Below are 13208 nucleotides of genomic sequence, written 5' to 3'. Positions count from 1 at the left end.
AGAAAAGGAAAAACTGATTGCTCACCACAGGGTTCTAACAGCTAATACACTGTGGAATGCTTCTAGAAATGCTATTCCCACCTGTGAATACTGGTTTGATGCTTCAGCAAGAAGTTGGCACACCCAGCTACACTTGGTGAGAAATTATTTCAATCTAGATTCTCAGCAGGTATAAAGACCTAACAATATTTCACTTAATTTAACATTTCATTTTGATTAATTGATTTGTTATGTGTTTTGGTGGGGGACATTTTACCAGAAAAATGTTTATTGAATACTCCTGTATTTATATTTACAACAAATATTAATCAAATGACTGCAGAGGTTACTCTGTTTCTTTGCCAGCTAGCACTCTATAAAACATTAGAGCTCTTTTCTCAAACTCCATAGAAGTTAGTTCCTCCCTGCCTCCACCAACAGGTAATGCTTCACTCATTTGAAGATACCACCAATGAGGCCACCCTAGGAACTGTAGAAAAATTTTACCCGCTCCCTTTTTACTAGACAGCTAAAACTCCAACAATTTAAAACAAAAGGTGCCATGAGATGTTTTGTTGCACTCAGAAATAATCTTTGTAATAATGAGGGAAAAGAAAAAAAAGCAAAATTGGCCACAGCAGAGGAATAAAGAGCCTACATTCATCAAGAGTGCTTCTCTCCATATACATTTGTGCAAAATCATGGAATGTTCAGTGTCTGCATTCCTGAAACTCTGTATCTTTGATGGTATTTTTACTTTCCTTACCTCCACATACGACGCACACAAAATGTGATGGCAGAAATAAAATAAGTAAGAACAAGTTCATAATATAAAGGAAGCCACAAGAGCACAAGATTACCCACAGGCCAACCACTGTAGTGATTACTGCAGCTGTAGAGTCAATGTAAAAGACTCTCAGCCTGACACAGAAGGTTGTTTCTCTTCTATGTTCAGCTCACAAAGTTTGTTTTTTAAAACTCTACAATCCAAGGCAGTGCTCAGTTTAGAGACAGCCTTTTTGTTGCACTAGAAATCAAAATAAAATGACCATTTTAAAGAAAGAGCACAGAGGGTTTTTTCTTTTGAGATGAAGCAAATCTTATTCACTGTTAAAAGAAGTAGAATTCTAGGATGGATAGGCGAGACACTCAGTTTTCATCTATCAGTCTGAATGATACTGTTTTGCCAAGAATTCCACTGCCATTTTTCCATTTTTCAACCAAATCTCATTTCAGCCAGGTTCCCAGAACATGCTTCCACAGTCAAATATTCAGACACAAACAATTAGATACTGGAAATCTTATAAGGCTTATAAGGTTTTGTGAGATTTCAAGACTAGGTCAGTTTGTATAAATACCACGGATTTATTTGGAACCAGGTCCCAACCAAAACTCCAAACAATTTAATCATGACTATTTTAGTCACACGTAACACTAAACAAACAATTAAGCCTTGGAGATAGAAGAACATTCCAGCTCTGTGATTTTGTGTTGCCAGAGACAATAGATTAGGAAGCTCATTTCTTTTTTGTTCACAGAAATGTAATCAGAATTTTTTAAAAGAGACTATCAGCATAACAGGTATTTATTTATAGTTAGACTTCATTAGAAGTGTAGCATCCATTTAATGCTAGAAAGCAATAAAAGAAATGCTTTGAACTATGATGTTTCATACACTGAGTGTTGCACAAATTGCCCCATGAAGTTGATGATATTGTTTCCTTTTTTACTGCTAAGTTTACTTTAAAGTAACAGACACTGGCATATATGAAAAATGGAAATAATGACACCACTGATGGTTACCAGTTAGTTTTGCAAAGCACTTTCTAATTTAGTTTTGACTCTTACATGATGACTAGAATTCACTTCTTCTACTTAAAACTTTTAGTAGAATGACTGAAATGAAGGATGAGAGGCTCTGAAAAAAGGAGAGACTGAACAGGAACAAATCATTCCAGTTTAAACAAGCTTTTAGCATGTACTCCCACAGCAGCAGCTCAAAAGCACCTGAAACTCAAGGAGTGTATTTGCTGCTGTATGTTTTCCTTTAAGAAACTCTGCTATATCTAAAATACATTTTGTATGACACTTGCAACACAAAGGATGACTTAGTTGGCAGCTGCATAACGATAGAAGTTTGTAAATAGGCACAGGAGGAGATAGGCACATTTCTTTCTGAATTTCAGATTTTAAAAACCCTACTTTTATGTACTATACAATAAAAAAACTAAATATGGACTCTTCCCTGGTTTTCCCTTACTGTTTTTCTTACTTTTTTTTTTCGTAATCATCAGATAAAACCAAAATAAAATGCAAAATCTCTGCTACTTGCAAGTATGGCATTAGGACATTTAAATCACAGGTAAAGCAATTAAAACAATGCCAGTGTGAAATTGTCACAGCAGTTAACTTAAAAAAAGACATATCTTCAGGTTTTAAAGTCCTATTTTTGCATGTATCTGAAAATGTGCTTGCTTTTCTACACAATCCACTCAATAGAATATTATATTATCTATAAACTCTGATGGAAAATAATGGGTTTTGTTCCATCCCCCGACTTTTCTTTCTAAAGAATTGAAAGTCGAAGTCCACCATTTTTAACCCCCAGCTACAGAGGTGTTCTAATCAAAGCAAATACAAAGAAAGAAAAATCTACAGAGTATTCTCTCTTTTTCAGACCTGGATGGAGAGTAAATGAGTACTTTTATTTTGACAGATCTGTCCACTAATATTTGTTTGAACGCAGCTAGGCAGAGAGGAAACAAACCTCTTACTCTCTTGGAAATAATAAAAAGAGGAACTGAACGTGGCTGCGCAGAAGGATATTGTGACTTTGCCATCGTCCCTCATCAACTGTCTTCCACTGGTGTCACAAAGCAGAGGATGCTGAGAAAGGTTCCACCAACTGTGCTTCCTGGTGTTATGTAGTTTTCATCGGTTACATAAAACTAATCACTTGAGTTTTTTGATTTAAATATTTTTGGTTTATTTTAAATTCTTGTGCTAAGGGTCTGATGAGAGATAATAGTCACTTCAAGAATGCTTCAAAATTTCACCTTCCATTTTTGGTCCGCAAAAACGGCAGTGAATAATTTTGTTTCAACAAGGGATTAGCATTTGGGGTTATCTTGAGGGTAATATGCAGCACTCTATTGGCTTATGCTCTTAATCTCTAGGGAGTTAAGTCAAAAGAATGGTTTGTTGAAAAATGTCACAGTAAATTTTTTTCATTGGAGTTCCTTAAAAATCTCATAGATACAGAAGACCACTATGCTCCCTGTAGAAGCAAGCAGTAATTTCACTGAAGCAGTAAAAGATATCAAGGCTCTTTGAGAATATGGCACCTCTTACTCCAAACTCATTTGCTCACAAAACCATATCTTCCAAGGAATATCCCACTGAGGTCAAACTTGCACTAGAGAAAACCTTGGCCAGCAGAACTGTGCTATTCCATGTGGTTTCTATCTTCTGACTCAGTAACACATTGAAATAACTTTTATTATGCAACACTTGTACAAAAGCCTAACATCCACATGGAGATGGTAAAATCTGAGGCTGAGAACAGTGACTCCATTTCAGGTCATGGAGAGTTACAAATTTAAACCTTGGTGGGACATTGACTGACAGAACTGCGTTAAGAGGTCCTGACTGCTATGTAGGGCCAATGCCAAAGGTTAGAGGTTAGCCACTAACAGCAATCTTGAGGATAATTAACAGTCCCAGTAAGGAGAATGTGCCAGATGAAAAAGCATCAAGCCAGGTAGATTGCCCCCGAAATAGATTAAAATTTTGGTGAAACTGTTATTGGTTTTTTAAGTAAGTCTTGTACTTTTATCACAACACTAACTTGCTAAGAATGGGCTGCTCCCTATTTTTTTCTTATTGTGCATTATCAACAGTCATTCAAATTATTATAATGAATTAATAATTTTTCTTCTACACACTGACTAGACATGTATGTGGATTTAATCACTCAGAATTCTAGATAAACACACCATGGTCACATGGACAATTGTTCTCATAATTTATACAAATCACAAGCACTTCGGTCCAGTAAAGGTAAAATTAATAAGAGCACCACTTAAGTGCCTTTTTTTTTCTTCATTAACTTCCTTCTTATGCTTGATTGCAAAACAGAAATCTGGTTATAGGTATATACCTATCTTTGATAAGATCATTTGGAACTTGATATAAATGTTTTTAAACTAGCTACTCCTGTCTGAGGATATTTCAACAAAATGTGCACTTTAATTCTTGAGGGGAGTAATACCTCAGAATATATTCTAAACATGGCAAGACACTAGTAGCACACTGCCCTAACTGAAAAACTATGTTAAAAACTTTGTTCCCACTTTGAGTCAATGAATGTCCAAAAAAAAATTCAGCTACTGAGGAGAAAACACAGAATTGATGAAGGCATGGTGGTGGATACCATTTGCTTTGAATTTCCAAGTGGATTAAGGCAGGATATAGGCTTCTCCTGAAGTGTTCTTCATTCCCACTGCACAATGGCTGCTGCAACATTGGTGCTGACACATCACATAAATTCCTTGCTGACACATCACATAAAGATTAAACCACTACGTTAGAACGCTTTGCAGGTTCATCCAAGATCAGCTCATTTCTCCAGTTTCACACAGTAGGAAAATACTTGCTTCTTCCTTTGTTGAAAGAGCAAAATCTGAGCCTTAACCAACTTTTATTTCTATTGAAGAAAAATCTGATCAGATTTCATCCGTGGACATTTACTAACATTCCATAACTGTTTCCTAACAAACATTTTTTTCAAGTGTTTGAAAATCTGATTGGTGATGAAGATCCAAAATTTTTTCATGAGACGTTTCTGATGCTTGAAAAGGATCAGTCCTTTTGTGAGGTATGAAACTTTTGTAAAGGTATGAAAAAAGTAATCCTGGCTAAATGGGATGTGTTTTTTAACATAGCCTATATTTGACATCCAGTTTAATTGTGTCAGCTAGAGTTTTCCTAAGAACACCAGAGTAAGAAAAGTCAAGTCTAAATTAGACAGCTACAAATTTGACAAATATTAGACAAAATATTAGGTTAAAGAAATGTTCTGAATCGCAAGAAAAAAAAAACATTTAAAACCCAAAAGATAACAGTTGCAAAACAAATGTAGATGCATCCTACAGATTCACAATGTTTCTTTTTAGTTTTACAAAACACTGTTGAGTAGAATAGAGCTTCACACAATGTAAATGAAAGTAAAAATATTCAAGGAAGAATATAAAGGGAAACACAAGTAGGGAAAACATCTGCATTAGCAATTTAAATAATTTTATTCATCTACAGAGGGTTGACTAACCATAATAGTGCACTTAATTGAGAAGCTCTTCTGCACTATGACTTTTCTTGAAACTGCTACTTGGTAACACTTCCTGAGTTTCCCACCTACTGTGCCACCCAGTAAATGTCAAAAATATTGACACAGAAGAGATTCTTTATTACTTACAACAGAAAAATAATGAAAGATGTACTGTATCAGTTTTAGAGATAAGACAAAATAAAGGAAACAAAAATCAAATGGTATTAAGGCATCATTCCGCCACCTCCGCACAACAAAAGACTTCTTTTACACGTTTTCAGTCAACTCTAAAGTGAAATATTTCCTGTAATTTAACAAAGTTTCCATTGGTTCAGATACAAATGAAGGTAGAGCCAAGGCCATTAGTTTAAGAACAAAGGATCCACTGTGAAATAGCAAGATTTGTAATTCAGCATGTTGATGTCTCACTAAAGTAGATGTCAAGCAAAGATTTGCAAAGCACTAGCGTGAGCAAATGAAATACTTACTTCACATTCAGAACTATTGTTTACAACATTTAAATTTTTACTGTAAAAATTATATTAATCACAGCAGGGAGCTGCCCTGAGTGAACTCATGGTGGTAATAAAGCCCATCCTTTTCTGTTGTTACCTGTCACTAGCACAGTTACTTGTTGCTGTCCAGTCATGTTGAGGGTTGACGAGGATGCCCCAAGAGAGGAACACAGAGGTTGGGGTGAGAGTGCCAACCACCAGCTGCAGAGGCTTCTGTGTCTTGTTCCGACCTACACAAGCAACATATAAAGTTAATTTCTCTCTCCTGCGTTATGCAAGGGAAAGTTTTTGCAGATGGATAATTAAGTAAACGAAGATCTCTTCTAAGCTTGAAGGGAAAGGAACAACAGTTCTCTAATTTTCATGGTCACAATTTCTAACATGATTTTTAAAAGTGGCAGTGTCCATGGTCACTTTTTCAACCTAACATTCCAGTTAAAACTAGTTTTTGAAAACAGTCATTTGGTGGTTTAAGTACACTTAGTATAAGAATAAGCTATAGGTAGATTAAATTAAAAACTCTGGCTATCTTGGACTATATCACAGAAGACATGACAGAGTCCAGGACATTAGAAAGCCTCCATGGATGTGATAAAAATAGTAATTGCTTGGCAGGTATCTCAGTAACACTGCAAATATATCTACACATAATAAATATTTTCTAGAGCATTCTTAAGAGTAAAATAAAACCTACAAAAGTTCTTTTGCTTTTAACTGCAGGCAGATCTGAATCAGTGTCTTTATCTGCAGGAATTTTCTCTTTTAATTACTGACTATATTGAAATCAGGTTTTGCATGATATTTCATCTTTGCTCTGTATAAAGGAGTACAGTTCTTGTGGGGGGAAAGAATTTATTTTAAAGAAAGTTTAAAAGCTAATAAGGAAATGAACAAATTATGCACAGACTCTATTTTGAACCTGTAGTTTATGGACTAATACAGGCCCAAGCAGAATCTCTGGTGTTTGAAAGACGATTGACTATAGGAAATCAATATATTCTTTACATCACATTACATCAAAAATCTAAAGGATCTGTACCTCCTCAAAACATACAGGTGACCAGCATTTCTTGAAAATTTATAAGCCACTGATCTAAAGAGTTTTTTTCTCACTGTTGTGAACCAGATTTGACTAAATTTCTACTCATGCCTTTTCAACCCTATTATCTCTTCACTTAACCAGCCCCAGTGACAGCCTGTTTTGTATTTTCAACCAATGCATGTGTGTACATTTAGAAATGTGAACCATGATGGTTTGAACTTTATATTGATGATGAATATGTTGTGACAAAGCCTACGTTAAAAACCAACATATATATGTTGTGTCTGAAGGGTAAATCACTTCCAAAATCTTTCCAGACATATTGTGTTATACCTGGCAAAGAGCAAGAAAAGGTTTATCCCAATCATTATCAGGAGCTAGGAAAAAAAAAATCATCCAAAGATCATAGAATAATTTGGGTTGGAAGGGACTTTTAAGGACCTGCCATGAGCAGGGACATCTTCAATTGGATCAGGTTTCTCAGACGTGATCTGTCTAACCTGACCTTGAGTGCTCCCAGGGATAGGTCGTGAGTTTATTTTTTGTAATAGTCCAGTCACCCTGCAAGAAGACTCCACATTAAAGTAGAGAATTAAGTCTTCCTAATAAAGTAAGGAATTCAGAATTGACAATATTAATGACATGGTTAAGGTCATATAGAAAGACTTTGAAACAGATGAGAACAAAATTCAGATTTCTACTCTGCTGTGTATAGATTCAGCTGGAAATATCACTTTCTGTAAGTTCTTGCAATAGTAAACTTCGTAGTAGATTGATATAGAGACAGACACACACTACCATTTTCCAATGAGGAGCTAAGAGCATTAACATGTTATGGAAGAAGAAATCCTTACCTGTAGTTTGGGAAGAATAATGTCTTTAAACATCAGAAATTAGTATTCTAAATTTTAATTCTCATTTGTAAGAACTTTATGCAAAAAAATCTTTAGGTACACCTTCATGTTTTGAGCACCGTGTGTGTGGCTACTGACTAGGGAACGCTGCCCTACATTTTACCTTTCCATGTATGGAATTTGTGCATCCCAGTGAGATGTCTACAGGTAGAAACATCTTTTCAGAGAAACCCAGCACAAGGGTCTGTTTTCTTTCAAATATTTTAAGAAAGAGATGCAGTAATATTAAAGTACCTGAACAAGACTTCTTGTTGTTGGAAACACGTGCTGGTCTTACTGAAACCAAATACCGCGGCTCTGCATCTGCAAGTGAATGGAAAAGGAATTAGTACAGATGTGCTATTTATTTGAAAAAGAGATTAATCTGAAATTAATAAGAAAAAGTCAAATAGTCAGGGAATTCTTGACACATTGTCCAATCTTCATGATCTTTAGGCTGTTTTCTTTAAAATTCATTGAGTTCGAAAGTATAAATTATTTGATTAAAACAAGTTTGAGATATTTATTTTAGTTTGGGGAATTCCTCTACAGAAATAAGATTTTCCCTAACACTTAAAGCCAGATGCCAGAGATTTCTGCCCTTCTAAATTATTTAAAACCAAGCTTTATTCCCTCTTAATTGTGACATGAGAGAAGTTGTCTAAGGAGATTCCAGCAAGATATCCACGGGCAGAATTTGGCTCACTCTCTACTAACCAAAATTATTTTTTACTATAGCTTTTAAAAAACAGGATTAGTCTACATAGAATTCTTATTGTAGTTTAGATACATTTATCTAAATGTATAAGTATAAATAAGAGACTGAATTTCCTGTGTATTTCAGTGTAACAAGCACCTTGAATTCTACCAACTAAACAGAACTGCTAAGAAATCATTCATTTTTCTCTTGCACTCAGTTTTCTGTAAAAAGAGAAGGGACAAGCAATACCAAAAAACCCAAAAGCTTACTGTACTACTGAAAATGTTCTGCCAGTGTGGGGAAAACCACTCTAACTTAACTGCTCAGATTCTGTGCACCTAAAGCACTGGACACCCATACTGTGCATGTACTTTAATTGTTTAATTAGTCTTTTTAAATGGGTTTCATCTGCACCAAATAACCAAGACAAGCATTGAAAACAGGTGTTCGAAGCAGTGTGGAAAAAAGAATTAGTTAAAAAAAAAGGAATCCCTAAGTGTAAATACATTTTCATTTACAAAAAAATGTCTTTTAGTATTTAGAGGGGTACACAAGCATCAGAGCTGTGTAACCACTTGGATATTTTTTGTATTGAGACTGAAAAATAGAAATAAGCAACACTTTAAAATAATTTGGTTTCCCTGTATTATAAACCCAGATTTGTGCTCTGCATTTATGCCCACTTGTGAGATGTTATAACTTTCACAAGGTATTCAACAGGATTATTTTAAAGCGTGACCTTGAAAGTTCAAGAACTACAAAGCCAGTCTTCAAAACTAAAAGTTTATGAATTTATCAGTAAAATGTCCAAGAATTGTGAAAGAAAATTATTAAAATACTTTGAAACTGTTTTTTCCTGCTCCATAAATGGAAAAATTAGTTCTGGCTGAAATCTGAAATGACTTGTGTAGCAGTATAGAAATAGATTAAGTGCTAAACAAAATATGGCAATACACAAAGGCTGTTAATGCCTCACTGGACATCTCAGCTACAAAACCTGGCAGTTTTCAGGATTCATCAGTTCTAGCAGGTGTTTTTGTTCTGTAACAAAGTGTTCTCTGTGGAAATATTTTGTGTTGTATGCTGTTCGTTAAGCTTTATTTTGGCGAGTTTAACAAATGTTGCCTTAATAAAGAATACAACACATTCCCATTTTCTAGAGAATTCATGGCTCTTCTGACTGTAATACAACCTACAAAAGGAAGCATTTAGGAAAACAGGCTGAGACTAGATGTTGACAGAGAGCTGTTAGGGAAGAGGCAGGTTTAAAAAGTACTGCTTCTTTAGAACCACTGAACTTAAGACAATATTATGATCATTATAACTGAAATCAGAAAATGAATTTGTTAAACAAATCCACTCAATACCTGGGATACAACAATAAGTTTCTGTACTGTGTTTAAGCTATATCTTAATTTAAAAATATGATTCCATGATTCCTGAGCACAACCACTCATGTTACTATATAGATATTAAGAGTAGAGCAACTGTAATTTAAGCTAAATTCATTGGTTTGATGCACAGTACCAAAGCATTGTGCATGGACAAGAGGACACATGCGTTGAAATGCTTTTATTCTGGGCAGATATATATTCTCTATCCAAGACAAATGAAATTAAAAAATGCAGAGAGCTTTTTCAATACCATATAATGAGCCCTGACTCATTAGAATTGGGAGTTGTTTCTTGGTCTTCCACTGCAAATCAACATTTCTTTTAGTAAGTTCAGAAGAGTACTGAGTTTCTACACTGATTCAGTCTTGCTGAGAAATATGACTATCAGTCATCATCACAATGCTGAAATCATCTGATGCTACTATGACTCAATTCATTTTCAGGGCGTTCAAACATTGCCTCACCCATGTATTAGACTCTGTCAAGTTACAGGAAATATTTCACGATAATCTGTGGTTTTTTTATTATGCCTATATAGTCATAATCTATTCCATGGATTCTTATAGACAGATCCATGTCTATAAGAAGCAGGAATCTTGGGGAGAGGGGAGTAACACAGCAGAAGAAAATGAAAATTCTGCAGAATACCAGAACTCAAATAAAACCACAATTTGCACAATTTGCAAATTGCTGAAATAGGAGGTAGGTAGGAAAATGCGATAGTCAGTCATAAAAATATGGATGTTTGACTGGATGTAATTATGATTTACAGAATAGATCAGCTATTTGCATGAAAATATATTTAAGAGAAGTTCTTTTGAAAAATAAAATTTCAACCTCAAGTAAAAACAAACTATACCGCAAGGTACAGACAATCCTGTTTGCAACTGAATATTTCTTATTTTTTCTGAATTGTATTTAGTAAGAAAAGGATAGTTATGTAATTAAGATCAATGTTGAAATGTCAGGACACAGATGCAGGAATCCAGCATTTGCCTCCAAAAATCATTTCAACATTAATCAGTATATAACAGAGACATATATGATAAAGATGCAAAACATAGATCTGTCTCTCATCAGTGAGGATCCAAAATCTCATAAATGAAGGATCCCTAAAAAACAATGCAAGCTTTAACAAGTTAAATTTGAAATAAATTTGCAAATTTGCTATGAAAATCTTAGTAGCTCCTTGATGCCTAACCCATTCTTGGAGAGCTGCTACTCTAAGGCCACTTGTTTGAATCTATTACTGTCTTACCCTCTTTATTAAGGCTAGGACAACTAACATCTTGGCTAAGAATTCCTTTCAGATCAGAAATAAAGTCCAAAGAGTGACCACCTTCAATTCTTTAACCACAAAATACTCTAGGAAAATGCCCACATGTACCAGAGAAGTTCTCCTCCATAAATTCCAGAGAAGTTCTCTCCATAAATCCATGCCTAATTATTAGTGCTATAATTCCCCAAACATAGGCCATTATATTAATAAATAAAATGGTTAAATGAATAAAGCTTCTATTACCCATCTTAACAGCTTATGAAGACAACTAGAATGTAACAAAAACACATGCCACTGACATATCAGATTAACAAAGGAGAGCACTTATTTTCACATGCCATGAGCTAGGCTATCAAATCAGTATCAGCAGGACACCAAGAGGCATTACAAAATGTTAGGAAAGTCTCCTTCTGTTCAAGCACATTATTCAGGGCCCAGACAACATGCACTTGCAAGCAAAACAATGTAAGTATAAACTGACTGATGAACTTAGAATAAATCTTAAAATAGTGTTACAAATGCATCATTAGAATTCATGGACCACTGGATTCAGAAATCAAAACAAAGTCTATATTTGCTTCAGGCTGCAAGTCTTTAATCTGTATTTAGGGATTGCTAAAAACTTACCATGGGATGTTGTTAAGGGCAAAGTTGGAGGAAGGGGAGAATGGAAAGTATTGTAATGCAACAAGCATGGGAGAAGACAGAGAAGTGGGACAAAGAGGCTGGCATGAATGAACCTGCTGCTGATCAATGCATTTGTCTAGAGGAAGGGGAATCTGCTGGACACCTCCAGCTCCTCCCTTTCACTAGGCTCTGCTAGCATTAGCAATAAGAACCTGTTTTCCGGTAAGTTAGCAGGAGGTAACATAACGCTGAATTAAGATTCACGTTATTTGGCATCCTGAAAAGCATGCAGCTAACACAACTGCCAGTTTCTGGTAACTGATAAGAAACTGCACAGCAAGATCTTTTAGCTAAGCACTGCCCTAGCACAGATCCCTGAATTACACTTTCTAAAATGTGCTCAAGGTGGTACTAGAACCCTCTCATATACGTACATAAACACGAAATTCGCACAACGCTTACTGACATTGTTATGAAGCAGGATTACCAATACATTCTCCTCTTACACTGTACAGTCTTGTGCAAGAAAAGGAAAAGCAAAAGCATTGCCCAATTCTCTTAAGTAATTGCTGGTCATTTTGGCCAAAATTTCCTGTTGCCACCCAACTTTTTGGGTTTCTCTAACAGTATCAACAATTTCTAGGAGGTGGGCTTGCAATCTTCCTAGCCAAGTTAGAAAAGACTAACACAAATCTCTTAAGCAAGTACTTTCTTTACAAGTCAAGAAGACTGAGAAAATTAGGATAAATTTTTAAGTCAAGCCCAGAGCTTTTGGATGGGTCCATTCACCTTTCTATTAGCCTAGTGGAATTAACCTCTTGATATCTTTCAACACTGAACAGCTTTCATGACCAAAAATCATGTTGTTTACTGTCATGTGAGCACATAAAGTACACTCAGCACAAACCACATCTGGTGTCCTGAAACAGAGGCATAATTCTTGGGAACAACTTTGCTGCCGCCTCATCATTGTCACTGTCATCGACATTTCAGTATATTCAGATCTATCTGCTAGAGCATGAAGATGCTCAAGACTTTGCTGCCAGCAGAAACTCATTACAAGTTCAGGAAATCCAACAGGATCCTCTTCTCTTTGCCCATGCCCTCCCTCTGCAGGGAGATTCCAATTTATTGATAATGTTATCCAATTGCTGCCTCAATTACTATATAATTTGCAAAACGAAGGCAAAACAGATATTTTAAGATAAAAATGACTGCAGTGAGGTGCTGAATATTTTAATGCATGAAATGTAGGTGAATGTCACATGTACAAAATCATATTTCTTTTCTGTAAATCCTAGGAAATGCCATGTCCTTAATAATTTCTTTAAAAATATATCCATCTACAGACATGTAATTTTATAAATTAATACATCTGCTGACTTCAAGCTTCCTGTTAACAGGATCATAAAAGGTGTGTGACCCAGCAGAAAAACCGACAATAAATTTCATA

At 35.3% G+C, this 13208-nt stretch overlaps 1 protein-coding gene across 14 annotated transcripts in view; it reads right to left on the bottom strand.

Annotated features, from left to right (window-relative positions):
* The window catches only part of ABI3BP (ABI family member 3 binding protein), a 136501-nt gene that overhangs the window by 99340 nt on the left and 23953 nt on the right, over positions 1-13208 (bottom strand). For all 14 annotated transcript variants that reach the window (XM_030961111.1, XM_030961001.1, XM_030961036.1 and 11 more), the window contains exons 3-4: positions 8011-8079; positions 5918-6050 (exon numbers count right to left, since the gene is read on the bottom strand). In XM_030961111.1, the coding sequence (XP_030816971.1) occupies positions 5918-6050; positions 8011-8079 (202 nt within the window). The remainder of the gene's footprint in view (positions 1-5917; positions 6051-8010; positions 8080-13208) is intronic.

Source organism: Camarhynchus parvulus, chromosome 1 (genome assembly GCF_901933205.1).
Source record: "Camarhynchus parvulus chromosome 1, STF_HiC, whole genome shotgun sequence".
In the NCBI taxonomy this organism is placed as follows: domain Eukaryota; kingdom Metazoa; phylum Chordata; class Aves; order Passeriformes; family Thraupidae; genus Camarhynchus; species Camarhynchus parvulus.
The sequence above is the reverse complement of the archived record's forward strand: the minus strand, read 5'-3'. Positions and strand labels throughout refer to the sequence as shown.